This window comes from Dermochelys coriacea, chromosome 7 (genome assembly GCF_009764565.3).
Source record: "Dermochelys coriacea isolate rDerCor1 chromosome 7, rDerCor1.pri.v4, whole genome shotgun sequence".
Classification (NCBI taxonomy): domain Eukaryota; kingdom Metazoa; phylum Chordata; order Testudines; family Dermochelyidae; genus Dermochelys; species Dermochelys coriacea.
The window spans coordinates 11,254,042-11,280,297 of NC_050074.1; the positions used below are offsets into that span (position 1 = coordinate 11,254,042).

At 39.5% G+C, this 26,256-nt stretch overlaps 1 protein-coding gene across 1 annotated transcript in view; it reads right to left on the bottom strand.

Moving 5' to 3' along the window:
- Nucleotides 1-26,256, bottom strand: part of SHQ1 (SHQ1, H/ACA ribonucleoprotein assembly factor) — a 102,347-nt gene that overhangs the window by 60,323 nt on the left and 15,768 nt on the right. Inside the window, exons 6-7 of the mRNA XM_038411600.2 lie at nt 25,200-25,312; nt 24,242-24,372 (exon numbers count right to left, since the gene is read on the bottom strand). Of these exons, the coding sequence (XP_038267528.1) occupies nt 24,242-24,372; nt 25,200-25,312 (244 nt within the window). The remainder of the gene's footprint in view (nt 1-24,241; nt 24,373-25,199; nt 25,313-26,256) is intronic.

A 26,256-nucleotide genomic window follows, 5' to 3' on the forward strand; every position in this document is an offset into this window, starting at 1 on the left:
TATTATCAGTAGGGAATACACTACACTCATGTGCCGTGATTTGCATGGTCTGCCATTTTAGCTGTTGATTTTGAGTTCTAAAGAACTAAATTGTTTTAGTCTCAGCTATTTGAGGAGTCACATCATTCCTTATTTATTAATGTTGAGGTTGCAATGTTCTGAGATGCTCAAGCTTACAGCCGTTAAGTTTAAACAAAAAATGTTCTGGTGACAAGGTGCTATCTGGAATTTTGGAACCGACTTCCTCCTTTGCTCTGACACCACTCAGATTTGATTATCTTCAATAATATGCTACTTTCCCATACTTTTCCACAATACAGGAAGAGAAGCTAATCTGTGTTGCAAGGACCAGGAGAAGCCTATTTCAATGGGTTGGGAGATCCTTTTATGACCATTTTAACCGAGTTTTGATTGTATGTAGAATTATTATTCTGCAACTAGTGCACTGTTACAGGCACTTTTATAAATATGAATAAATACAACATATCCTCTGTTCAGGTTTATTCCAAGAACAGATATGAATAACCGCATTTACTGCCTTAGTAGCATTCTTAAAGCGTCAAGTAAAAATCATGTGTTCTGATTAGCTGTCGGGAGCAGAACACGTCTGATAGATGAAACCCTAGATAATGTAGTACTTGATATATTATGTTAGCCATTCAACATATCAGTATAAGATTTTTGCTGTTAGATTTTCCAGGGAAAAACTTCTATCTGAATCCAAAATTGACTGTAGTGGCACAATTTCTAGTGTACACATAGAAAATTAGTCCCACATATAAAATAATGCAAGTGAAAACTGTCTGCTAATTTCTGCTCTCTCACAAGGCTTGTTTTTTAAAAGAACCCAAAGGTAATGTTTCTGATCACTGCTTAAATGCAATGCAAAAGGATCCTGAAATTATCCTTAAACTACAGAAGAGATAAATGACTGACCAGAAATGATCCTTGTGCAAACCTCAGGCTATGTCAACAAGAAATCTCTTTTAAGTCAAATTAAGAAGCCAAGGAACCTGATCTAAAATTTTTCATTAAGACTATCTAGAAACTTTAGGTCAGTGTTTGAGTGGTGGTATGCTGGTGGTGTGGCAGTGTGTTGTTTAGCCCACTGTTTTTTCTTCAGTTACCTAATCTAGAAAATATTAAGTACATTTCCTTAGAAATAGAGTATTTCTCATAGGTATATCACGTAAACAAATTTCTCTTTTATGCATAAACCCCTTCTTTTTAACACAACCATGTCACATTCTTCCAACAATTCCAGTAAATCCAGGAAATGTGTGTTTACACTGGAATACTGCTCACAGTTTTATACAATCCACATCCTTATGGTTACAATCTTCTCCTTAAGACGTGCAGTCTTCTTATCCCAGGATCTTGGCACAAGAGTTTATCCAAACATACCATAAAATGTTACAAACGTAATGGACACCAAAGGCTCCAGCACATACATATACACACTCTCTTAAGGCATCAGACTGCAAATGAAAAAAAAAATTGTACATGCTTCTTTTTGAAAATCTTCAATGTCTCCATCTACTTCATAAGCATTACATGCTTTGATTTTAGCTCTTAGCAAACTTCTTTGTGAACTTAACATTTCTTAGGAATAAAGCCAACTTATTTCCAAATTCCCAGAAATTCAAGCTTTTGTTATGTCTTGAAAAAGTTGATCTCTTTCTGTTGCCATGGTTTAGTGAGAAATGACAATTTAGCAAGAATGATGGTAATTCAACCCTTATTCTCCATCAGTACAGAATGATTTAGCATCTATTCCTTATATTTAGATTCCAAAACTTACAAAGAGATCTTTTGTAAGTTTTGGAATCTCTTATTGACTTTTTCAGTGAATTATCTGGTTCATTTACACTAACTTATCTATAAGCCCCCATGTGCAATGTTTTAATACATTTGAAATAAATTGATTTCTGAAAGAACATACCAAGAAAACATTTGCATTTTGCTATGCTAGGGTGGGCTCTACTGTGATATTAAAAGCTGTTGCATCAGGCTGTCTGCACTTACAGTAACATCAAATTGGAAAACAAGTCACTTTCAAATTTCAACTAGCTTCCAATAGAGAAACCTCAGTAAGAAGCTATTCTGAGATCTATTGCAGAATCATGTATAAATGGAAATTCCACCCTATTGGGGCCAATATAAAAGAGCACAAACTATGTCAAAATGGAAAACAGAAAAGCTGAAAGTGTAACAGGGAATCTAAGGACATGTCTACATGGCCTGCAGCAGCAAGTCTCAGAGCCTTGGTCAACAGACTCGAGCTACTACACTTACAACAGCTATGAAGACGCTGGAGTACAAGCTCCAGCCCAAGATGCAAACCCACCCCCTCCTTAGGATTCAGAGCCTGAGCTGCAACGTCTACTGTTGTTAGCTATTGTTAGCGTGGTGACCCAAGTCCAAGTCTATGATCCTGGACTCGGACACTCGTTGCTGCAGTCTGCTACAAACTGTGTAGGTGTATCCTAAAGGCAAACAACAAATCTTATCTTTTCACGTCTTTGGTTAAGTATATCTGTGACAATCAGGGTCCAGACACACAGCGGGAGACCATAGGGTCTGAACCCCAAAGAATAAGCAACTGAATCAACTGATTATATACAATAGTATTGTACTACAAAAGTGTATCGAATAAGGTCTTTTATGAAAGCTGGTGACACATTGGTCATGAATATTACTGCGTGATGAATGTATGGGTTGTGCATAAAGAGTTATGTATATGTGTTGGAAATATGTTCTTAAAATGTGTTTTGGAGACAGGGCATAAGTCAAGCCTGCCCTAGACAACGCAATGCGGATTTACCTGTCTGACTAGCTTGATTACAGGCAGAGGACAATGAAAGTACATTTACATAAAAGGTAAACAAAGTATTCAAGCTGATACGTGTCAGTGGAAACAGCACTGTGGGCATGCTGGGAGACAAGAGTCCACACTCACCAGGAAGTCTTCCTGGCTCTGTAGGCAGAGACAATGGACTTTGGGAAACATTAGGGGAGAAAAAAAGACATTCCAGTTATCTGTCACTTAGGGAACAAATGGGACGGCATCCTCTGATTCTGTGAACATTGGATCCTCTGGCCTGGAGGGTTAGAGATGCTAGTAATTTAATGTAAGAAAGAAAATCACTTTGGCAAAAACTGTAACTTCATAAAATTAAGTTTTAGTCTCTAAAAAGTGAGAGGGATTGGACACTTGCAGAGAGATATCTCTGGGGAACTCAGGAGCTGGTTCACTGAGTACTACCTGCAAGTCAAGATTAAGACTGGCAAAGTCTCGAGATGTTTGCTGATGAGGCGGACAGACTGGTGTGGTAGGAAGCTGATACAGCCTAATCTTCAGCAAAGCTCATCCTTGCTAAGGCGGAAGGGTAAGACGGTGGCTTATGGTTCTCGGCTGTCCTGAGGAGCATATCAGTGACATAGTCAATTGCAGGATTTACATGCTGCTTGCTGGTTGACTGAAGTTCACACTTCAAGCACTGGTAAATTAGATTTTTAAGTGATTCAGAGTGAGAAGGCTGGGAACAATAAGATAAGGTTACAGTTTGTTGTTTTCTGTTTATTTTGGATAAATGAAATAGAACAAAGGAAAGCATTAGGTAAACAGAACAGCAGCAAGGGCAGGATGAACAAAGAAATGTATGCCAAATACACCAGAAAGAAATTAGCAGAGTTCTGTGCAGACCTCTGCATCTTCTCTGCAGGTAAAAGGTTGGATGAGGTGAACACCCTCCTTGGAGTCTGACAGGCTCCATGGAGTGCACCCAGCTCCCCAAAGCATATCTGCAGTTCCACAGCCTACAGTGATGGGAGGAGACAGACCCTCCAGCTTATAATGGAGCCCAGGATGGATATAGTTGGAGAGAGAAAAATTGCAACTGAAAACCTTTCAGATCAAACTACAGCAAGAAAAGAAAGAGAAGCAATGCCAACATGAACTCAATATATGGGAACTAAAAATAGAAAATCCTCAAGCAGTAATCGATCTTCCCCAAAAAACACTCATTTGGGACACACTGAGCCAAACAGTACAAACAGATACATTGTATTAAAGAATATTTCATTACTTTCAAGAGACTGTGTGAATTACATAAAATTCCAGAAGACACGGAAGTCTCCCTGCTAGCAGCAAAACTCTTCAGTAAAGCATTAAGTGTATTTAATTAAATGGAAACTAAACAAGCTTCAATATATAGTGAATTGTAAAGGGCTGTATTGCAAATATTTCAGTTTGCCCCAAAATGTATACATTAAGGTTTAGAATGTTGAGTCACAGAGAATATATATATATGAGATATGTGATTCCATGAGAAAACGGGCAAAGGGACTGAGAATTATGACCATTTATTTGACCTTTTGAACAAGACGATTTCCTGAGTATATGCCCTAAGGAGGTCAGAGAAGCCATTTGGGATAAATCCCTGGGTTCTGAACAGAAAGCAGCAGATCTGGTTGATTCCTATGTACAATCAGAGCATCACAATATAAGAGTCTGAAAGTCTACAGACGATTGCTACCTGGCAATAAAAGAGCTATTAAGGAGAATGATACGTCAGAGAAGCTAAATAATCCCTCAGAAGCATCTGGCACTGCCCATTGTCATATAGAGGTAACTGGATTAAATGGACCACATGTTGGCTCTGGTCTACCCCGATAATTCCTATACGCCTATAATTGCACAGCTGTATGCATACACACACCATGGTCAGCCATCAAATGTAACACACACACTATGGGGAATACTAGCTCGAACCTCTTTCTCCAAAAATCATAGGTCTCCACTAGTTGAACAAATAAAGGATGCCCCCTTACATGTCAGTAACAATAAGTCTTATATCCTCGTTACAGGCCAGTTGTACAGTGAGGAATCACAAATTACAAGCCAACTCAGGTTTGTTTCTCTAGTAGTGGGAAATAATTCACATGCTTACTGGCCACAAGATTAGACATGATCAGGAACAAGAAATAATCCAAACCTCGTGTTCCTAGCTATCTCAGTGGAAAAAGTAACAGACAAATGGCAACTGTAAACTGACTTTTTAAAAAGTTTGCAACTAATAAAAATTAATTGGAATGTAAATCTGAAATCTGGATTTTAGGAGGCAAGTGTGTGTGTGCAATGAGTACTACATCTCTTACTGTTAATGTGAAAAGCAACATAAACCATGCAAAAAGGTGATCAAGCTCCCCAACCCATAACAGTGAGAGGGCATGAATGACAGAAATATATTAAGAGGTATATGTTTTGAAGAGGTCAAGAGTGTATCTTATAACATATATTCAACTGGAACTAATATATACAGAGAAAATTTAAGTTCACTAGAGGTTGGCAAAGAAGATTTGCAACAATTCCCCAAGGATAAAGTGGTGAGACATTCATTAATTTAACTGATACAAAGTGCCAGGTGTTCTTAATAAAGTCTCTCCCCGGAGGAAATATATTTCTTCTAGTTGACAAATAAAGATCTTTCCATTTATCAAGGACTTTGAATTATAAATTACCCAAACCCGAGACTGCTCATTAACATATGAAAACACCTATCTAGTTATTCATATATTATTTTTCTACTTTTTAAAAAATTCTGCATAATTTAAGTTTAGCAGAACAATAAATGCATAACTACATTTTCTGCCACTTTAAATGCGTGCTACGCACGCTTCTGTATTACCAATGTGTTTTGTCAAACAATATTTTCATAGTATTTAAGCTTAATCTCTTGCAAAGTAGCATCAACTATCACCTACTGTGTTCTAAATACACAAATTCTTAAACTTGATTTAAAATATTTCATACATTAGTCAGTGCCCAAATGATGTCTTTTATTGCTACAATTTAACTACATGAGCATTTTTCACAAGCTCAAAATGTAAGAGACAGAAAAAAAATAAAGGTTATCATGGCAAACTCAGAACAAGACACATATTACAAGAGATTATCAGGCACCTATTATAGAGCAACTTGATCATTTCCTTAAAAAAGAGCTGTTTAAATTAAACTCATTTTTTTTAAAATACCCTTTCTTCAATGGTAACATGTAGTGTAACCAGCAATGACATAGGTCTGCACAGATAGGGTTTGGGGTTTTTTTTTTTTGGGGGGGGGGGGGTTGGAGTGGCTGCACATTGTCAGGAACATATATGAATGTGTTTCAAATTGCTTCTTAATATTAGAGTCAGTATAGTTTAACATCCTTTAAAGGGAGTGAATAATTATCAAACAGTGAGAGTGTTTTACAGAATTTTACAGAATTTCACTGTAAATTCTACTTCCAGTGTTGCCAATGACTTTATGACACTGAGCAAACTGCTTAACCTTCTTGGTGTCAGTCTACACAGATGTAAAATGGGTCTAATTCTGTTATATTATACAGCAATAATCATTATTATTATTATTATTATTGTGATTTCAAGTGTGCTCAGACACTCCACTCAGGATCCAAAAGAGCTAGATGCTGTACAACAGACAATAATAAAGTCTCTGCTCTCCAGATATTCAACGACATACCGTATTAGAAACCTAAAAAATACAAAGTGCATTGAGTTAAACATCTTTGCTCATCTTTGCTGCTGTCAAACTCACCTGCCTTGTCCATCGCTCCAAACACATCACCCTCTTTACAGTCCCTTTAATGCCTCCACATCCATTTCAAACTCCATGTTCTCAATTTCAAGTTTCTGCTAATGCCTACCTCTCATTCCTGAACATCACTCTCCTGTTTCCTACCAAGTCCATCTCCCTCCCTACTTCCTTTGTCCTCTCTCCCACAAGCATTTCTACACCATGGGAGAGTCCTCCCTGAATCTCAACTTCTCTCTTCCTCAAGCCCTCCCCAAAACTATTTTTCCATGGTCCATGAAAAACAAACCTGTAATTCCTATAAGATATATCAAAAAAGATATAATCCTTTCTTCTCCTTTATGTTTGTGTCACCTTTTTAGACTGTAATATTTCGGGAGCAGAAGCTTGCTTTTCATATATATTAGCAAAGAGCCTAGCAAATTTTTGGTGGTACATAAATCATAATTTTTCACCATATGAAAAGTATTTGCTGAAGGGCAGATCAGTGCCACTAATGTCACCTATGCAGTGAATTCAAGGAAGACTTCAGAAGGCAGTAAGACAGCCACAACATTGTCAACCTGTGAAACTCCAGCTAACTGTATTTATTTGGAGCCCTTGTGGCACCTTAGAGACTAACAAATTTATTTGGGCATAAGCTTTCGTGGATTATAACCCACTTCACCAGATGCATGGAGTGGAAAATACAGTAAGCAGGTATAAATATACAGCACATGAAAAGATGGTAGTTGCCTTAGCAAGTGGGGAGTCAGTGCTAACAAGGCCTATTCAATTAGGGTGGATGTAGCCCATTCCCAACAGCTGACAAGAAGGTGTGAGTATCAACAGAGGGAAAATTATTTTTTGTAATGCTAATGAGGCCAATTCAATCAAGGTGGATGTGGCCCATTCCCAGCAGTTGACAAGAAGATGAGAGTATCAACAGAGGGAAAATTATTTTTTGTAGTGACCCAGCCACTCTTCATTCTGGCCTAAATTGATGGTGTCCAGTTTCCAAATTAATTCCAGTTCTGCAGTTTCTTGTTGGAGTCTGTTTTTTAATTTTTTTTTGTTGAAGAATGGTGACTTTGAAGTCTGTTATTGAGTGTCTAGGGAGACTGAAGTGCTCTCCTACTGGTTTTTGAATGTTACGATTCTTGATATCTGGTTTCTGTCCACTTATTCTTTTGCGTAGAGACTGTCCGGTTTGGCCAATGTATATTGCAGAGGGGCATGCTGGCACATGCTGGTATATATCACATTAATAGATGTGCAGGTAAACAAGCTATATTTTTATTATATATAAATAATATATTATTATAATATAATTATAATAAAAATAATATATAATTTGGAAATTTACAGGCTTATGGAAAGGTTCAGTCTTTAAAAAGAAAAATTGTTGCTGTTCTTTAAAAAAAAATCAGACAGACTGGTGACTGGTAAGCATGATGGATTACTGTAAATAAAACAAGTGATCCCTGGAGCATGTAAATGCTATATTAAATATATATGTCAGCCTGAGTCTTTCAAGACTTTTGTATTGCCTAAAAAGGAGTTTTACTGTTCAGCATTTTGAAATAGAGTAAAAATGAACTTTTAACTAAGCTGAATGTGACTGTTACAAAATGTAAAGCCTTTCATCTGGATTCTATAGAAGCAAGACTCTAATGTGAACCTTAGCAGCAAGAAAGAGAGCCTTTCAAAAGTTTCCCCCTCATGGGAATGGCTATGTAATTAGTTAGGCTTTTTTTTTAGGATTATTTGACTTGCCTTAGACATTGTAAGCATGAACAAAAATCTGAGACTGCCAGTTTAAGAAAAAGGTGCCTATCCCTGAAATGTTTCAGAGTAGCAGCCGTGTTAGTCTGTATTCGCAAAAAGAAAACCAGTACTTGTGGCACCTTAGAGACTAACAAATTTATTAGAGCATAAGCTTTCGTGAGCTACAGCTCACTTCATCGGATGCATTTGGTGGAAAAAACAGAGGAGAGATTTATATACACACACAGAGAACATGAAACAATGGGTTTATCATACACACTGTTAGGAGAGTGATCACTTAAGATAAGCCATCACCAGCAGCAGGGGGGGGAAAGGAGGAAAACCTTTCATGGTGACAAGCAAGGTAGGCTAATTCCAGCTCTAATAAATTTGTTAGTCTCTAAGGTGCCACAAGTACTCCTTTTCTTTTTGCTAATTCCAGCAGTTAACAAGAATATCAGAGGAACAGTGGGGGGTAAGGTGGGGGGGAGAAATAACATGGGGAAATAGTTTTACTTTGTGTAATGACTCATCCATTCCCAGTCTCTATTCAAGCCTAGGTTAATTGTATCCAGTTTGCAAATTAATTCCAATTCAGCAGTCTCTCGTTGGAGTCTGTTTTTGAAGCTTTTTTGTTGAAGTATAGCCACTCTTAGGTCTGTAATCGAGTGACCAGAGAGATTGAAGTGTTCTCCAACTGGTTTTTGAATGTTATAATTCTTGACGTCTGATTTGTGTCCATTCATTCTTTTACGTAGAGACTGTCCAGTTTGGCCAATGTACATGGCAGAGGGGCATTGCTGGCACATGATGGCATATATCACATTGGTAGATGCGCAGGTGAACGAGCCTCTGATAGTGTGGCTGATGCGATTAGGCCCTATGATGGTATCCCCTGAATAGATATGTGGACACAGTTGGCAACGGGCTTTGTTGCAAGGATAGGTTCCTGGGTTAGTGGTTCTGTTGTGTGGTGTGTGGTTGCTGGTGAGTATTTGCTTCAGATTGGGGGGCTGTCTGTAAGCAAGGACTGGCCTGTCTCCCAAGATCTGTGAGAGTGATGGGTCGTCCTTCAGGATAGGTTGTAGATCCTTGAGGATGCGTTGGAGAGGTTTTAGTTGGGGGCTGAAGGTGATGGCTAGTGGCGTTCTGTTCTTTTCTTTGTTGGGCCTGTCCTGTAGTAGGTGACTTCTGGGTACTCTTCTGGCTCTGTCAATCTGTTTCTTCACTTCAGCAGGTGGGTATTGTAGTTGTAGGAATGCATGATAGAGATCTTGTAGGTGTTTGTCTCTGTCTGAGGGGTTGGAGCAAATGCGGTTATATTGTAGCGCTTGGCTGTAGACAATGGATCGAGTGGTATGATCTGGATGAAAGCTAGAGGCATGTAGGTAGGAATAGCGGTCAGTAGGTTTCCGATATAGGGTGGTGTTTATATGACCATCGCTTATTAGCACCATAGTGTCCAGGAAGTGGATCTCTTGTGTGGACTGGTCCAGGTTGAGGTTGATGGTGGGATGGAAATTGTTGAAATCATGGTGGAATTCCTCAAGGGCTTCTTTTCCATGGGTCCAGATGATGAAGATGTCATCAATGTAGCGCAAGTAGAGTAGGGGCATTAGGGGACGAGAGCTGAGGAAGCGTTGTTCTAAGTCAGCCATAAAAATGTTGGCATACAGTGGGGCCATGCGGGTACCCATCGCAGTGCCGCTGATTTGAAGGTATACATTGTCCCCAAATGTGAAATACTTATGGGTGAGGACAAAGTCACAAAGTTCAGCCACCAGGTTAGCCGTAACAGTATCGGGGATACAGTTCCTGACGGCTTGTAGTCCATCTTTGTGTGGAATGTTGGTGTAGAGGGCTTCTACATCCATAGTGGCTAGGATGGTGTTTTTAGGAAGATCACCAATGGACTGTAGTTTCCTCAGGAAGTCAGTGGTGTCTCGAAGATAGCTGGGAGTGCTGGTAGCGTAGGGCCTGAGGAGGGAGTCTACATAGTCAGACAATCCTGCTGTCAGGGTGCCAATGCCTGAGATGATGGGGCGTCCAGGATTTCCAGGTTTATGGATCTTGGGTAGCAGATAGAATACCCCAGGTCGGGGTTCTAGGGTTGTGTCTGTGCGGATTTGTTCTTGTGCTTTTTCAGGGAGTTTCTTGAGCAAATGCTGTAGTTTCTTTGGTAACTCTCAGTGGGATCAGAGGGTAATGGCTTGTAGAAAGTGGTGTTGGAGAGCTGCCTAGTAGCCTCTTGTTCATACTCCGACCTATTCATGATGACAACAGCACCTCCTTTGTCAGCCTTTTTGATTATGATGTCAGAGTTGTTTCTGAGGCTGTGGATGGCATGATACTTTTGACACAAACACAATGAAGATGAAGTCTAGTCTCTAATGTAGGGGTGTCAACCTGAGCCTAAGAAGGAGCCAGAATTTACCAACTTACATTGCCCAAGAGCCACATTAATATGTCAGCAGCCCCACATTAGCTCCCCCGCTTCAAGCGCCTCCCACCCAATGGCAGTCCCACCAACCAGCGCCTCCCCATCCCTCTCAATTAGCTATTTTGTGGTATGCAGGAGGCTCAGGGAGGGTGGGAGAGGCAGCAAGACCATGGCAGGCTCAGGGGAGGGGGCAATAAAGGGTGGAGTGGGGACAGAGCCAGGGGTTGAGCAGCGAGCAGCCCCCAGCACATTGGAAAGTTGATGCCTGTAACTCCAGCCTTGGAGTCGGTGCCTATACAAGGAGGCGCATATTAACTTCTGAAGAGCCGCATGTGGCTCCGGAGCCACAGGTTGGCCACACCTGCTCTAATGTTTCCACTGGCATTTCCAAACATTGTGCAGCAAAAGCAGTTTTTCAGTGATCTTAATAGCCTGATGACTGCCATTCAGTCTGAGAAGAAAAATCAGGAAGAAAACAATGAACTGGAGATGCAATGATTGCAATAAACAATAAAAATATAAGGGACAAAAAAGAAAAAAACACTTAGGACAATGAAACAGCAAATTAGAGGAAGACAAAAAATACAGTGTATATAAAAGCTGGAGGAAGAGACAGAAAAGGTTAATTAAAAGTAGATTCAAGGTAAGAATAGAAAACAGCTAAAGGCATTAAATGCTAATGAGACTAGCTGATCAAAAAAAAAACTGGTAATGAGATATTAAGAGAACTGAAGAGGTAAAAAACAAAACAAGGGAAAATAAGCAAGGTGGAAACTAAGAGCAATAATCAAACAAATAAAATCTTTAGTTAATTATAATACCATGCAAAAAGATATCTGTATTTGTACTTACTCCTCCCAGTCAAAAACAAAAGTAATCAAATGTTTATTCTAAGAAACTATTTATCATTAAAAAAAATTCGACAAATTAGTAAAAGCAGTAACAACAAAAATTCAGCTGCTTTTTATTTCTACCTTTTCAATAGAAAAGTAAATTAAATATCATACTGACTTATGTCATCTTCCCATGAACGTCTACTAGCTTACACAGTATTTTACAAACCTTTGTTCATTAAAAGATCTTTTTTACAAACACAATATACTTTTCAATTATGTCTGTTTTCATCCACTCTCCCAGCAATGTCCTGCCATTGGCCAACCAGCTGCCAAGTTCTTTCCAGTACTGCTGAATCCTTGAGAGCACAGGTTATCCACAAACACAGGTGGGAGGGGGGCTGAGCAAGGGGAGTAGTGGTGAGACATAGGACAAGTCTATGCTAGAATATTAAGTCAGCCTAAGTTACATCGACATACAGCGGCCACAGTCATTAAATTGCTTTTGCATGTCCAGATTATGCTCTTTGTTTCAGCAGTGCACGTCTCCAACTAGCAGAGCTTGCATCAATGCAGAGAGCAGTGCACTGTGGGTAGCTATTACACTGTGCACCTCACTACTATCTAGCACAGGCTGTTTTGGGAAGGTTTTGCAATGCCTTACGGGAGAAAACAAGTTGCACAGGGGTAACTGGGAATATGGTTTCAATATCCCATGATGCAGTTTTCTCCATCCCATAATTTTATCTGCATCCCAGAATGTTGCACGCCTCTTTTCAAAAGCTCTACAAACCCGCGTGTCCACCATCTCTGCAAGAAGCATGGATCCTATCCTACACAGCTCTGCACTACTGTGATGAGTGTTGTGAACAAAAAGTGCCTGATCCTGCAGCATTTCCAGAGCCACAAGGAATATGACAATTCTTTGCAGGCTGGCTTGCTGTGCACCATGAAAAGAAACAATTCAAGGTTGTTGTTGGCCGTCAAAGAGCAGCTGCAAACAATGAAGCGCCAGGTCTGGGCCCAAGAAACTAGCACTGACTGGTGGGACCGAATCATTATGCGGGTATGGAATGACAAGCAGTGGCTACAGAACTTTTGGATGCACAAGGCCACATTCCTGGAACTGTGTTTGGAGCTCGCCCCAGCCCTCCGACACAGCAACATCAAAATGAGAGCTGAACTGGCTGTGGAGGGCAAGTGGAGATTTCCGTGTGGAAACTGGCAACACCAGATTGCTAACGATCAATCAGGAAACAATTCAGAGTTGGGAAATCCACTGGTGGGGGGCGGGGTTGCTGTGATGCAAGTGTGCAGAGCCATTACTCATGTCCTGCTACAAAGGAGTTTGACTCTGGGCAATATGCAGGACATAGCGGATGGTTTTGCAGCAACGGGGTTCAGGAACTGCAGTGGGACGATAGATGGCACACATATCCCTATTCTAGCACAGGACCTCCTTGCCACAGAGTACATCAACAGAAAGGGCCACTTTTCTATGGTATTGCAAGTGCTGGTGGATCACTGGGCATGTTTTACCGACATCAACATGGGAAGATGGAAAATGCATGACACATGCATCTTTAAGAACACAGGCCTGTTAAGAAAGCTGTAAACAGGGACTTTCTTTCCAGATCAGATGATTACCACTGAGGATATTGAAATGCCTATAGTGATGCTGAGAGACCCAGCCTACCCCTTATTCCCATGGCTCATGAAGCCATACACTGGCCACCTCAACAGCAACTAGGAGCACTTCAACCACAGCAGGTACATAATGACAGTTGAATGTGGCTTTGGCTGCCTGAAAGGCTTCTGGTGCTGTCTACTCACAAGATTAGACCTCAGTGAAAAAAATATTCCCATGGTTATAGCCAGGGCCATCCCTAGGGGATGTGAGGCCCGGGACATAGGCGCCAAGTTTCTATCTAGCCGCGGGTGCCCCCCCAGCTCTGCCCAGACCTGTCCCCACCCCACCTCTTCCCACCGCACCCTGTCCCTTCCCAGCCCTGCTCCCCCGTTCCCCATCCAGTTCTTCTCCCTCCCCAAGCGCACTGCGCCCTTGCTCCAGACATGGCAAAACAGCTAATTGGCGGTAGGTGCTGGGATGGAGATGGAGGCACTGATTGGCGGGGCCCACTGGAAGGCAGGAGGCCCTGGGGGGACGGGAGGTTGCTAGGGGGGCTCCTCCTTGCTCCCCCCACCCTCCCAAGCCTCACCTCCCCGCCCACCTCCTCAGGAAGCACGGGAGCCCCCAAAGCATAGGGCCCAGGGCAGTTGCCCCAATTTGCCATACCCTAGGAATGGCTCTGGTTATAGCTGTCTGCTGTGAGCTTTATAATATCTGTAAAGCAAAGGGGAAGAAGTTCCTGCCAGGGTGGAAGGTGAAGGTGAAACAGCTGTGTGCTGATTTTTAACAGCCAGATATCAGAGCTATAAGAAGAGTTCGACCTAACTAGTCGATCTAAGCGCTCCACCTCTCGCAGAGGTGGAGTTATTACGTCAGCGTCATGGGCGAGTTACATCAGCGGGAGCAATATTTTAGTGTACACACTTACACTGTTAGGTCGCTGTAAGCTGCCTTGCATTGACCTAATTCTGTAGTCAAGACCAGGCCATACACTGGTGCTACTTCAGCAAATTTGCCCTAGTGATAGTGTCAAAAATGTGACAGAAGAGGGCAGGCTACAGAGAGTATAAAGAAATGGAGAACAGGGGTTTTTAAAATTGCTCTCTGAAGCTCTGCTAAGGAGTTCTTGCTTCTACAGCCTTAAACTAAGAAAGAATTTTTGCTTAGGTATGGGCCGATTCACCAAGGTATTCAAGCCCATGCTTAATTTTAAGCATGGTAATAATCCCATTGATTTCAATTGGACTATTCTCATGCCTGAAGTTAGGCACATCTTTAACTTTCTGGCAGAACTGAGATCTACTTGTCTTGATAAGAAGTAAGAAAGAGTGAGTCTAGGCTACCCTCAGTTCTGTGAGGAAACAAATGAAGTGAGCTGTAGCTCACGAAAGCTTATGCTCTAATAAATTTGTTAGTCTCTAAGGTGCCACGGGTACGCCTTTTCTTTTTTTTAAAGAACTTTCAGTGGGAGTCTGGAGGGGGTGAGATCTTTCCTATTTTGATACATCTAGAATATCCTGTTAGGTTCGCAAAGGGAGAAAAACACACAAGTAATGTATCAGTTCAGGAATCATTAAGAAAATTTTCTAACTAGAGTCATTATTCTCCTATACTTCTTACTTTATTCTGACATCACTACTTTGCCAGTAACGTACAGCTGTATAATCATTACTGTGGTTATACATATACATTATATATATTTATTTTAAGGATTATACATTATATACTATATATTAAGCATGGCAAACATTCTTGTCCCATAGCTGAACAGTGATAGTTCTTTACCTGCTTCAACATGTTGAAGGTGTGTTCACCTGAAGCCACTGATGCAGGAAAACGGACAAAAATACGCAATGCAATTGTGATATTAGGAAACACCCCACAGAGTCCAAGTTCAAATATTTCTTGAAGCAATTCCTTTGGCTTGCAATCCAATTTAAAGTTCGTGGAATATATTCATTTGAGGAAGATGACCTCCTCACTGAGATCTTTTGAGATGTCTTTGTTGTACTGTTGCTGAAATTGTTCAGCTACAGAAAGTAGATCTTCATTACTCAGTCTATTGAACTTCCAAAGAAACCCAAAAAGGGTACAAATTAGTTACAGTGACTCAAATCTACATGTAAGACCTAACTGAATAGAGTCAATGATGACAAGGAAGACACTGACCCTATAATGCTGCTCGGCATCAAATTCAGTAGGTTTAGCTGTGGTTGGTGGAGAACTCAGATGAACTGCCAATATTCTGTGCTACTAATTTGGACTCAGTCAGGTTCGCATCCCATTGATAAGACTTTCAATTTTATTAGAGCATAAGCTTTCGTGGGCTACAGCTCACTTCATCGGATGCATTCAGTGTTATCCCTCTCAACATCAAGTGTAGCATTGTGTCCTTCAATTACCAGGTTAGTTTGGTGGATCATTGTAAGTAGCTTCATCCACAAAGATGATATCAGAATGTCAATTCAAATTTAGACATGCTTTTGATAGACTGAAGTTCAGTTCGAGCCTGTGCAGTGAGATTGAGAGATTCAAGCTCATTTAAAGACTCTCTCATTGAATTCAAATGCTGCACAACTGGTTGAACACTATCAATCCATGCAGACCATCTAGTTTTGGACATCCCATGCAGTGAAACAGGAAGATACTGCTTCAGAATTTACCACCTTTGTGGACTGCTACTGAAGACTTTGTGGACTGCTACTGTACATTTGCTGAATAGTTCCAAAGTAAGTAATTGCCTCCTTGCATGATTCAGCACAGCCAACACCTACAAGGTTGAGTGTGTGGTTTCCACAGCTGGAGAAAATACAGTTTGAATTATGCTCAAGCAGAACTGCTTGTACACCTTTGTACTTCCCAGCCATATTAGATCCATTGTCATAGGCTTGACCAATTCAGACTTGAAAATCTAACTTAAAACCTTCTAGAATTGCTAGTACTCAAGCAGAAATTTCTTTTCCAGTTTTTCTTGTGAAATTATCAAATAAATAAATCTTTCTTCAATTGACATTTTGAGCTGTCTACAATCCTAACCTATCAAATAATCATAGTAGTCTGTTCTTTGTGAGAACAATCTGGAGTGGCATCAACAATGATTGAAAAATACTTGACATTGCGAATCTCATCAGAATTGTTGTTTGTACGAATGACCCACATAGCTCATTAAACTCGTTTTCTATGCGTGTGGAGAGATAATGGACTTGCATGTGCTTTTGATTCTCTTGCGATTCTCGAACATGTTTAATATGCTCTGATAAAAGTGGGTCATATTTGCTGAGGAGCTCAACTATGCCCAGAAAGTTTCCATTTGCACGATCACCAATATGATGACTGGAACCAAAGAAAGACAATCCCCACTCGGAAAGAAAAAGGATGACATTCAGGATCCGCTCAAGAAGTTTTTTCCAGTTATTAGTTTCTGTAGAGAGTTCAGTCAAGAGTAAATTCTCAACTGAACTTTCAGCTGATACTGCCCTACTGGCTGATTTCCATGCAACATAGTTTTCTTTGTGTGATGTTGAACTGTCATGTGATGGTATCTGGTCTTTCAACTTCCTCCAACCTCTGTTGATGCTCCATCCTGACTGATCAGAGAGAACCGATGCATTTGTAGCAGTTTTGTTCAAAATGAAGCAGGGTGCACGGTACAGAGATTGTTTTTCCGTACTCCAGCATAACCAGTCTCTTGTGCAGGACTCACCATTTGGAAGAGTTTTTGTCAGCACATGAATAGGGAAAGTATGATTATCAGCATCTCGTGGAATGTTACTTGGAATTTCAAAACAACTAATTTGAAGAAAAGATTGCATTTGGGCAGCATTGCTCTTGTCAATAATTCCAATGTCAGTCACAGACAAACCTGTCAAGTACAGTACTCATGAATTGCTCTTGCTGCGTAAGATGACACCTTCCTGTTGCTCTCGAGTTTCTTGATCGTACAAAGGATCTTCTGCTGCATCTGTTACTGTTGGCACATCTCCTTCTTGACTACTGTCCTCATGTTCATGTATTGGCATTGAAATATCACCTGTTGCAGTTGCAGAGTTTTCATTATCTGTTTGTTGGGTAAGGTGTATTTTCCAGTGGTTTGAGAAATGAAGTTATTGGCTTTGAGCTCTTAGCTATTGCTTCACTCAGTTGTTTTCGCCATCTCTTGCTTGCACCACTTTCAAATCTCCTCTTCATAGTGATCTATCTGGTCAATATGTAGCCTACCCACCTTAAAATATTCTGCTGTAAATAAGTAGCTTATCTACACTTGAAATCTTCTACTGTAAATATGTACACAAATGATGAATGGTACACAAATGCTGTAAAGACTTAAAAGGAAGGAATACTAATTAAGAACACAAAATGAAACAGACAGACAGGTTATTATCCTTATCACTGAATCAAAACTCAAGCACACAAGGTATAATATTACATGCTGAGCTGAAGACAAAGGGATGACATATATATATATATATATATATAAAATAAAACACAGACATGGATACAGACAGAGGGATAATGTCTAAAAATTTCAAAACGTGTGTCCTCACGAAACTCACTCTACAAGATTGTCCTCACAAATCTTCACCTTGAATCTGGGCCTATAGACTACGAAAGCCTATGATGATGGCCAAGCTACCAAGCTAGGTCTCAACCAACCAAGCAGTCACCTCTTTTAGCTACCATATGAAGATAACAATGAGGAACTCTCACACACAAATAATTCCTTAATCAACTAGATGTAAAAATATAAAGACACTAAAATGTAACAATTCTCTACCTTTCAATACGCACTTGATACAGCACCAGCCACTAGTAATGGTTTGTTTATATAATCAGCTGATCTGAGAGGACACGTTCATCACGGTCTAATCTTGTGCCATCAGAACAGATATATTTTAATATTTAAAATTTTGAACTCTTTAATATGACAAAATCTATATCAGTTAACAAAAAAATTATGCCTGTTACCAAATCACATCTCTTATTTGCTTAAATTTACAGCTTTAAGCTGAGAGTGTGTATCACATTTTGGTCCGATAGGGATGCGCATAAAAACAAGTTGTGAAACTTATTAAATGCCAAAAAATTAACAAGTGTCTAAATTTGAGGCCTCCTTTGAGCTTAAGGCCCAGGCTAAATGGCCCTCCTGGCCCCTGACGAGTACAGGCTCTCATCCTGTACTCGATAACAGGTTGCCACTATCTCACAAACCAGAATTCTCTAACCAGCCTCTGGCACATCTATTTTTACACCGTTGATAGTTACAACATAAAAGGCATGACACATTGACTACCACCTTTGAAACAACAATTCATCCAGCTGATATAAGAAAAAATAAGTGAAGGAGACTGATATTTTACTGGGTGTGACACATGGCCAGAAAGGGTTAAGCATCCGCCAGAATACATGATCCAAATTCAACCTTTAGGGACACATTGGTAGATAATGTTTGTGTTTTTGTGTGTTTACATAAATACTGTTAAAGGTTAACAATGTAATCAAACAGTCCCTGTCTATGCTGTATTCTGTTAATTCTGAGATCAAAAGGAGAACATTTAAATGAACTGTAAATATATTGATATCATTGTATTGATTTCTCTTTGATGTATATAGCAAATCACCTTCAAATGGTAGAAAACAGGCAATTGCCTTATGTTAATCTATGTAGATAATTACCAGTGATGCTTAGGAAATAGATCTACTTCAGAGTCGGGATGATTGCCTATTGTTCAGCTAAGAACTCTGAGCTGTCAAGAGAAGGCCTGGAACTACCTATAAAACTCCTGGGTCCTGATCCTTTTTATCTCAGATATGCTTGATGCTTTATGCAGGGAAAGCTTAAGTCGTAAGACTGAGATCTCCAGCCCCACCTGGATCACTCTGGATATAAACACTGGACTGATTCCACGACTAATTCTGAAAGAACTCTTTGCAACTACAAAGCTCACCATCTTGATGAAATGGATCTCAGAACTGTACTCATGTCTGTAGGTATACTGGTCTTTTAACCAATATTCTCTCTCTTTTCTTTTTTAATAAATTTTAGTTTAGTTAATAAGAATTGGTAAGATCTGAAATATTCTTTAACTTGACAGGTGATTTGTCCGATCCTTTGGGATCGATAGAACTTTCTTATACAATGAATAAGGTTTTCAGTAATCCTCATCATATTTGACTTGAGAGTCTGGGTGGAAGCCCAAGGCTGGGTTGCTATAAGGGAACTAAGTTTCTCGCTTCTGTGTAACCAGAAAGGTATTGTAGAAGCTGTTCTATGCTGGCTTGGTAAATCTAAGTATTGGAATATCCACCAGTTAGGGGGATTGTCTGCCCCATTCTTTGAAATTTGCCCTAATTGAGTAACCTCAATGTGCAACCGCCCCTGCACCCCCATCCCGGGACCCTGGTCACACTGGGTTGGCCAGATAAGGAGCAAGAACTTTGAACACAGATGTAAGCCCTTGTTTTAGAGGACTTATAGAGACAATGCTAAATTTAAAAAAATATTTTACGGAGACTGGAGATGCGGGTCCATTTTTAAACCACTTTAGGCTGAAAAAAAGTGATTATTTTGGGCTTCTATTACCTCTATAGGTATTTAGTATGTATAGGTATAAGTATGATCAGGCTACCTCAAATTTCCATTCAGTCACCCATTCAAAGTAAAAAAGACAGTGAAGTTGATGAAGGTGGGCTAATTACAAAAAAATAAATTTTTGCTTTTCAGTTTAAACTTTCACTGAATTCTGCAAATAAGTGCTCTCTAACACCAAAATAGAATGGTTCTGACTATACAGCCACTCCATAATGGACTGAGTCATATACCCATTATAAATCACTTACCATTTGCGACATTAATTGATTTACAAATACAATATAAGTAATAGTGTTTTTTAAAATTTTCTTACAAGTGGCACAAATAGAAATGGATTCCTTTTTCAATAAATTTCTGTCAGGAATAATGAGCATCTCCACAGTTAGAAAGAAATGTCCCTTAAAGCTGAAAGTCATAAAATGGAACTTAATACAGTATTACTATATACATATTATCTGATTATATAAGGTAACATGGTAAGAGTAAATGTGTATCATCTTGTTTTCTACAAAACTATACAGCATACAACCTATACATACATGAAAGCTTAACACATGTACTGCACCGACATTGCTTTTCAAGCCATGGAAAGACAGGCTGATAAAGGACAAAAAAAGTTACCCACTCTACAGTAACTGTGGTCCTTTGAGATGTTGTCAACACGGAACCCACTGTAGGTGTGCCTGCATCTGATGAGCATGAGATCAGATTTTTATTTATTAATTTTTTTAAAAACACATCAGTGTCCCTCAGGGTTGCAAATGCACCCTGTGCCTCCTCATGCTTCTATGCAAGAGCAGAGTGACCACAGCCTTTCTTCAGTTCCCTGGCAATTCAAAACCTTTGGTAGCTGAGGACTCTGAAAAGCAGGGATAGAGAACAGGTTGGGGGATCCACACTGACAACATCAACTTGAAGAACCAAAGAAACCATAAGGCAAGTAACTGTCCTTTCTTCTTCAAGTATGCATGAGAGTGAATCCCACTTCAGGTGACTGGCAAGAATTACTCCTCAGGATGGGAGGAATGAGGAGTTTCAGCTATATCAGTCAAACCTTGATTGTAATACTGCTCTCCTAAACTTAGTCCTGACCCAGCTGCTAAGTCCACAGTGTTTGACAAAAGTCAGGGAGTTACTCCATGTCATTGCTTTGTACATCTCTGATATTGGCAAATGTCTGAAGAATGCAAATGTCACTCGGTAATGAGTCTTGATGTTCAGTGGGAGAGATTCACCAGCCAACTGTTAACACAAGGAAATACATTGTTGTAGCCAATTGTGATATTCTCCGAGATGAGGTGGCTTAACCTTTACAACACCCATCTATAGCCATAAATAGAGAGGGTGAGTCTCAATAGTTTTGTCCTATCAATATAACAAAGCAAAGTCCTGGAAACATCTAGTGTGCAATTTATTTTCTCCCAGTGCATAATGTGTTTTTTTGATGGATTGATTTAGATGAAGTTTCAGACCACTCTGAGGATGAATTTTGGGTAAGGCCTTAACACCACCCTGTCCCTATATAATAAAAAAGAAACATTCAAGAAATATTCTTCAAATAGTTTGAAAAGGAATAAGTCTGAAGCTTAGCCGGAGTAGCAGGACAGATACTTGCTGCGTTCTGTCTCATTGAAGGCAGTAGGAGGACAGTAAGAAGGAACCAAGGGAGGGTAGTGGCAACTCCACACCTTGTGCCCTTGCATGGGAGGGCACAGGGCAGCCCCCATGGGCACTGCTGTAAATTCAGTCTGGCACACAACAAACACTTTCAGTGATATATAAACTGACATGCCCAACAAACTAAGGTTTATCCTACAATGGGCATCATCTAAATCAATCTCAAAGGATATTATAATAAATGTAATATTAGTTTGTGCCACTAGAGTGCCTGTACTTTTAAACTCTCTGACATTTTGCAGCTGGGATTGACCCTAGCCTCCTGAGACTTTTTAATATGGGCATGATCCAAATCTCTTTGAAATCATTAAAAGCCTTCCCATTGACTTCAGTGAGCTTTGGTTCAGGCACACACGGCACCTTTGCCTACTGCAATCAGATGACTGCCCAGTCCTATTGGATAACACAGCCACTCACAACCAGTAAGAGAAATCTTTCCCTTTCCACAATATACAGTGTCAATTCCTACATGTGCCCTTTCAATATCACTTCCACTTCGGCAATACCCTGACGCATCAGTTCTTTTCCAGAATATATCACTAATACAGATCTGGAGACAGTCAACTTGCATTTTCCTTGGAAGTACTGAGTAAAATATTTTTGTGACATCCCTGTTACTTCTAACTCTGTATAAATAGGAATTCCTTGAATCTTCATTATAACTCAAATTGGCTGCACTGTCTTTGATTTTATTGCTTTAATACTTTCTTCAAACATAGAGAATTCATCAGATTGCTCACTGATTGCTCCTCCATAGCATGTACATATTTTCTGTACTTTGAGGCTTCCTGCTCCCTTATGCATCTGCATTAATGACAGATCTCCAAGTGGAACCTGCACTCCCTCTCATGGTGATTTCTTCTATCACATCTAAATCAGGTTTAACAGCCTCCACTGGTTTCAGACTCTCACTCAGTTCCCTGTCATCTCTTGCTGAAGTTTCCACTGACACAATAGCAGCTTCTTTCTCAAATCTCCTTCAGTCAACAATTTCTTTTGGCTGCTGTCATTACATAACCCAAACACCACACAGTCCTTTAATGAGTCATTTAAATTTACACAAGTGCTCACAAAATGCCATGAGTTTCTTAAATTCAGCAACAGACTTAGGGATTTTGATCACGTTTGTGACATCAAAACTAAACTTCTCCCCTATAATGAGCCATCTGGGAAAGAGATGGTTCCTTAGGACTTTCCCAATCGCTGCATAACTTTTCCCAGTTGGATCACTAAGGCTTGTCGAGCTTCTGAGTAATTTCTGAGTCATTTCCTATAAACCCCATGTTTTTCTTCAGGAACATCATTTGCAAAAAAAAAAACAAAAAAAAAAACCCTACTTATTCTATCAATATAATCTGCCCACTGTTCTTCATTTTTGTTGTATTCTGTAACATGGCCAAATGTGGTAACAACTTTATTAAATGAGAAGTCAACAGTGAGAGCAAACAAAAGAAATAAACCTCGCTACTTTTTTGTTTCCTAGTCTCTCACACTTTTGTCCAATGTCTTTAGTCTACTGTGTCTCCAATTTATGCGATATGTGTGTTAACAATGCTTCACTGCAATGGCTGGACAGAGATCAATGAGAGAATGCACCAGAGCTGTTGCAACACACACTGTTTACCCAGATTCCCTTCTATTTCATATGTAAAAGCTCAGAGTATAAGGAACTAGAGCCTAGAAACACAAAGTAACATTTGTGCATATGGATCCCAGGTTTGATGTATTAACAATTATAATTTAGTATGGCAAATCCTGTGTTCCTAAATCATCTAGGAGATGATATGACTATCAGAGAACATATATAAAGGTAACAGTCAACTCTAAAACCACTTTATGTAGTAGTAATCTCACACAGATACCCATTAATAGTACTGTCACAAGTTCATCCTCTAAAGATGAAACACATCTTGTAGGCCATAAAACAAGGAATGGAAAGAAGACCATAGGATACATAAAAAATATATGTCTAATAACCACCTGTGGAACAATATAATATACAAGTTTCTAAAGATGATTCATATATGATATAGAAATATTGGCTGATATTAGGACAGCTTTATGCAAATGATTCTAAACAACGAGACATACAGTACAATGTCTGCATCATATTCACAAGTGGATACAAAAATTAATTACTACTGTATTTTCAAAAAAAGGAAATATCTGGTGCCAGGAGAACAATGACTTACGAAAATCTGAAAAAAGGAGATATACTAACTACACATGGGGCATTTCCACCTTCCAGCTAAAATAATGTCCAAACAAAGACAGTTTTGATTTGATATTACATTTCATGATTGTCAACTCTTGAGCGGTTTCCATGAGGTCCTTAAAATCTATAGCAAAGTCTTAAAAGGGAACTGAGTCTTCACAGATCACTGATGTGTCTAATATAATCCTTGAGAACAGATGACAAAGAGCTAAAACTATAGTTTCTTCTGAAGATACAGAAGGTTGCATAATAATGAATTGCACAAAACTCTAGTAGTTTATATATAAATGCTGCATGAGAGATGACCAATATCTCTATCCAAACAGACACTCAACTCTTCAAAACAACATCATTATAACCATCCTTGAAATAAATAATGACAAAGGGTGGTATTAATATTACATGACTGGAAATTGCTAGCTAGAACCATGACTTTTCATCTTGAAGACAGCTTTCTGGCAAGTAATGTGGAACAGAAGCAATACAAATTAAATGAAACGTATACACTCTTACCCAACGTTGTTCGACTAACATGTTCCTGATGACTCCTTCCCTGGGAAGCCATCTTTTTTGCATAAGCATCAACCCACCAGGGCTTGTACTTCAAAACATGCTGAATGACTACATCTTCAAAAAAGTCAGCACTGGAGAAAAGAGTCATTTGTTATTTATTTCAGTGTATAGTACACATACAAAAAAACACCAATCCCAGATTCTCTAGAGGCATTTGCCATACACTAAAAACTAGGGGTTTCGAGCGATTAAAAAAATTAATTACAATTAATTGGACAATTAACAAAAATTAATTGATTAATCACACTATTAATCGCACTGTTAAACAATAGCAGAATACCATTTATTAAAAAATATTTTGTTTAAACGGTTAACTGATTAAAGGGTCAGCCAGCAGGTTGCTCTGGCCGGGTGGCACTGCTCTGGGCTCACTAACAAGGGGATGGGATCTGAGCAAGAAATAAAGGGTGACTCAAGCAAAAGTCAAATGATTACAGAACTCAGAGAAACATTGTAGAATCCATCTAAAAAGAGAATGTTTATCTGCTCATGGTTAAGATGGGTTGACTGCCATTGTTACTTAGGAGAAAACAAAACTACTATGTCTACAACCTAAAATGCTGGCAAGGATTGGTTACCCTGATGCTTGAGAGGTCAACCATGAAATAATATTCTGCAGTTCACAGCAGCAGCAGCTCTGCTTGAGTACAGACTGGACTTTGAGTTTAATTGACCAGCAAAGCAAGCCTGAAGTGGATGAGCAATGTCTTGTGTCACTGTCACACTTATGAATACCCTCTAAAGTCTAGTGTTATGAGACATGAAGAGTCAGGCAAATAAAAAGTAAACCCATTTTTTTCAAAAGAGATTTTAAAATCCATCATCTATTAAATGGCAAAATACATTTATTTTAGCTGATGTAAATTCACTTCATCAGAAGGAATAAAGTAGTACTTACAGATAATGATCAGGATCAAACTTAGCAGCCTCAGTCTCCAGTCGTTTCTGTCTGCGTCCATCTGCAGGGGTTAAGTCTGGATCCTTAACGTCAATAACATCACTGAGTTCATCCTGGAAAGGCAACAAGAACAAAAAGAGCAAATGAGAGTTTAGAAGCAATGCTGAACAGCCTTATACTAAGGGGAGCTATTAGAATGATAGGTGCCACTACCAAGTCTCCCTTACTGAAAAGCTATGCATTATGGGTAAGGCTGTGATTTAGTCACAGAGATCATGGAAGTCATGGAATCAGTAACTTCCGAAGATCCCCATGACTTCAGCCAGTGCCAGCTGGGATCTGCAGGGTCCAGGCAGCGCCAAGCCCACATAGATGGTGGAGACCCCTGGAGCTCCCAGTCCACTGGCAGATGCCCAGGCTCCCCATTTTGTCATGGATAGTTTTAGTAAAACTCAGGGACAGGCCACGGGCTTCCATGAATTTTTTATTATTGCCCATGACCTGTCTGTGTCTTTTCCAAAAATATCCATGACAAAATCTTAGCCTTAATTATGGGTCACAATGCTATGCCTTTCATTGCAAAATTTGTTTTTATGCACAATTAATATAATTACATTTATTTTGTTTTTAAGACATTAGCTTAAAGTAGAAACAGTAAACAATGAAATAAAAAAGCTCTGACCTGGATCCAGTATTTCCTCCATATTTTATAATTCTACTGCTTTTTGATTCATAATGTATCTGCTGTTGATTCCATGTTGATTGTAATAATGAAAATTGTGTGCTATCCTTGTTAAATCTACTTCAATCAGTTCTGCTCACCTGCACCACACCTTTCAGATACAGACTGAGTTGCTTAAATAAAAAATGGCCAAATGCCTCGGGTATTTCAAACACTATACATTCTGTTTGGGCTTTTCTCTTGGTTACAAAGAAAAAGATGCACTATTTTTCATTAATGCCTCAAATCTGCAATACTTAATGAAAGCTATTGCAATAAAGATATAGAGAAAAACCAGGCATTATTGTTCTTGCAATTCTAGGGCCCAGTCCTACA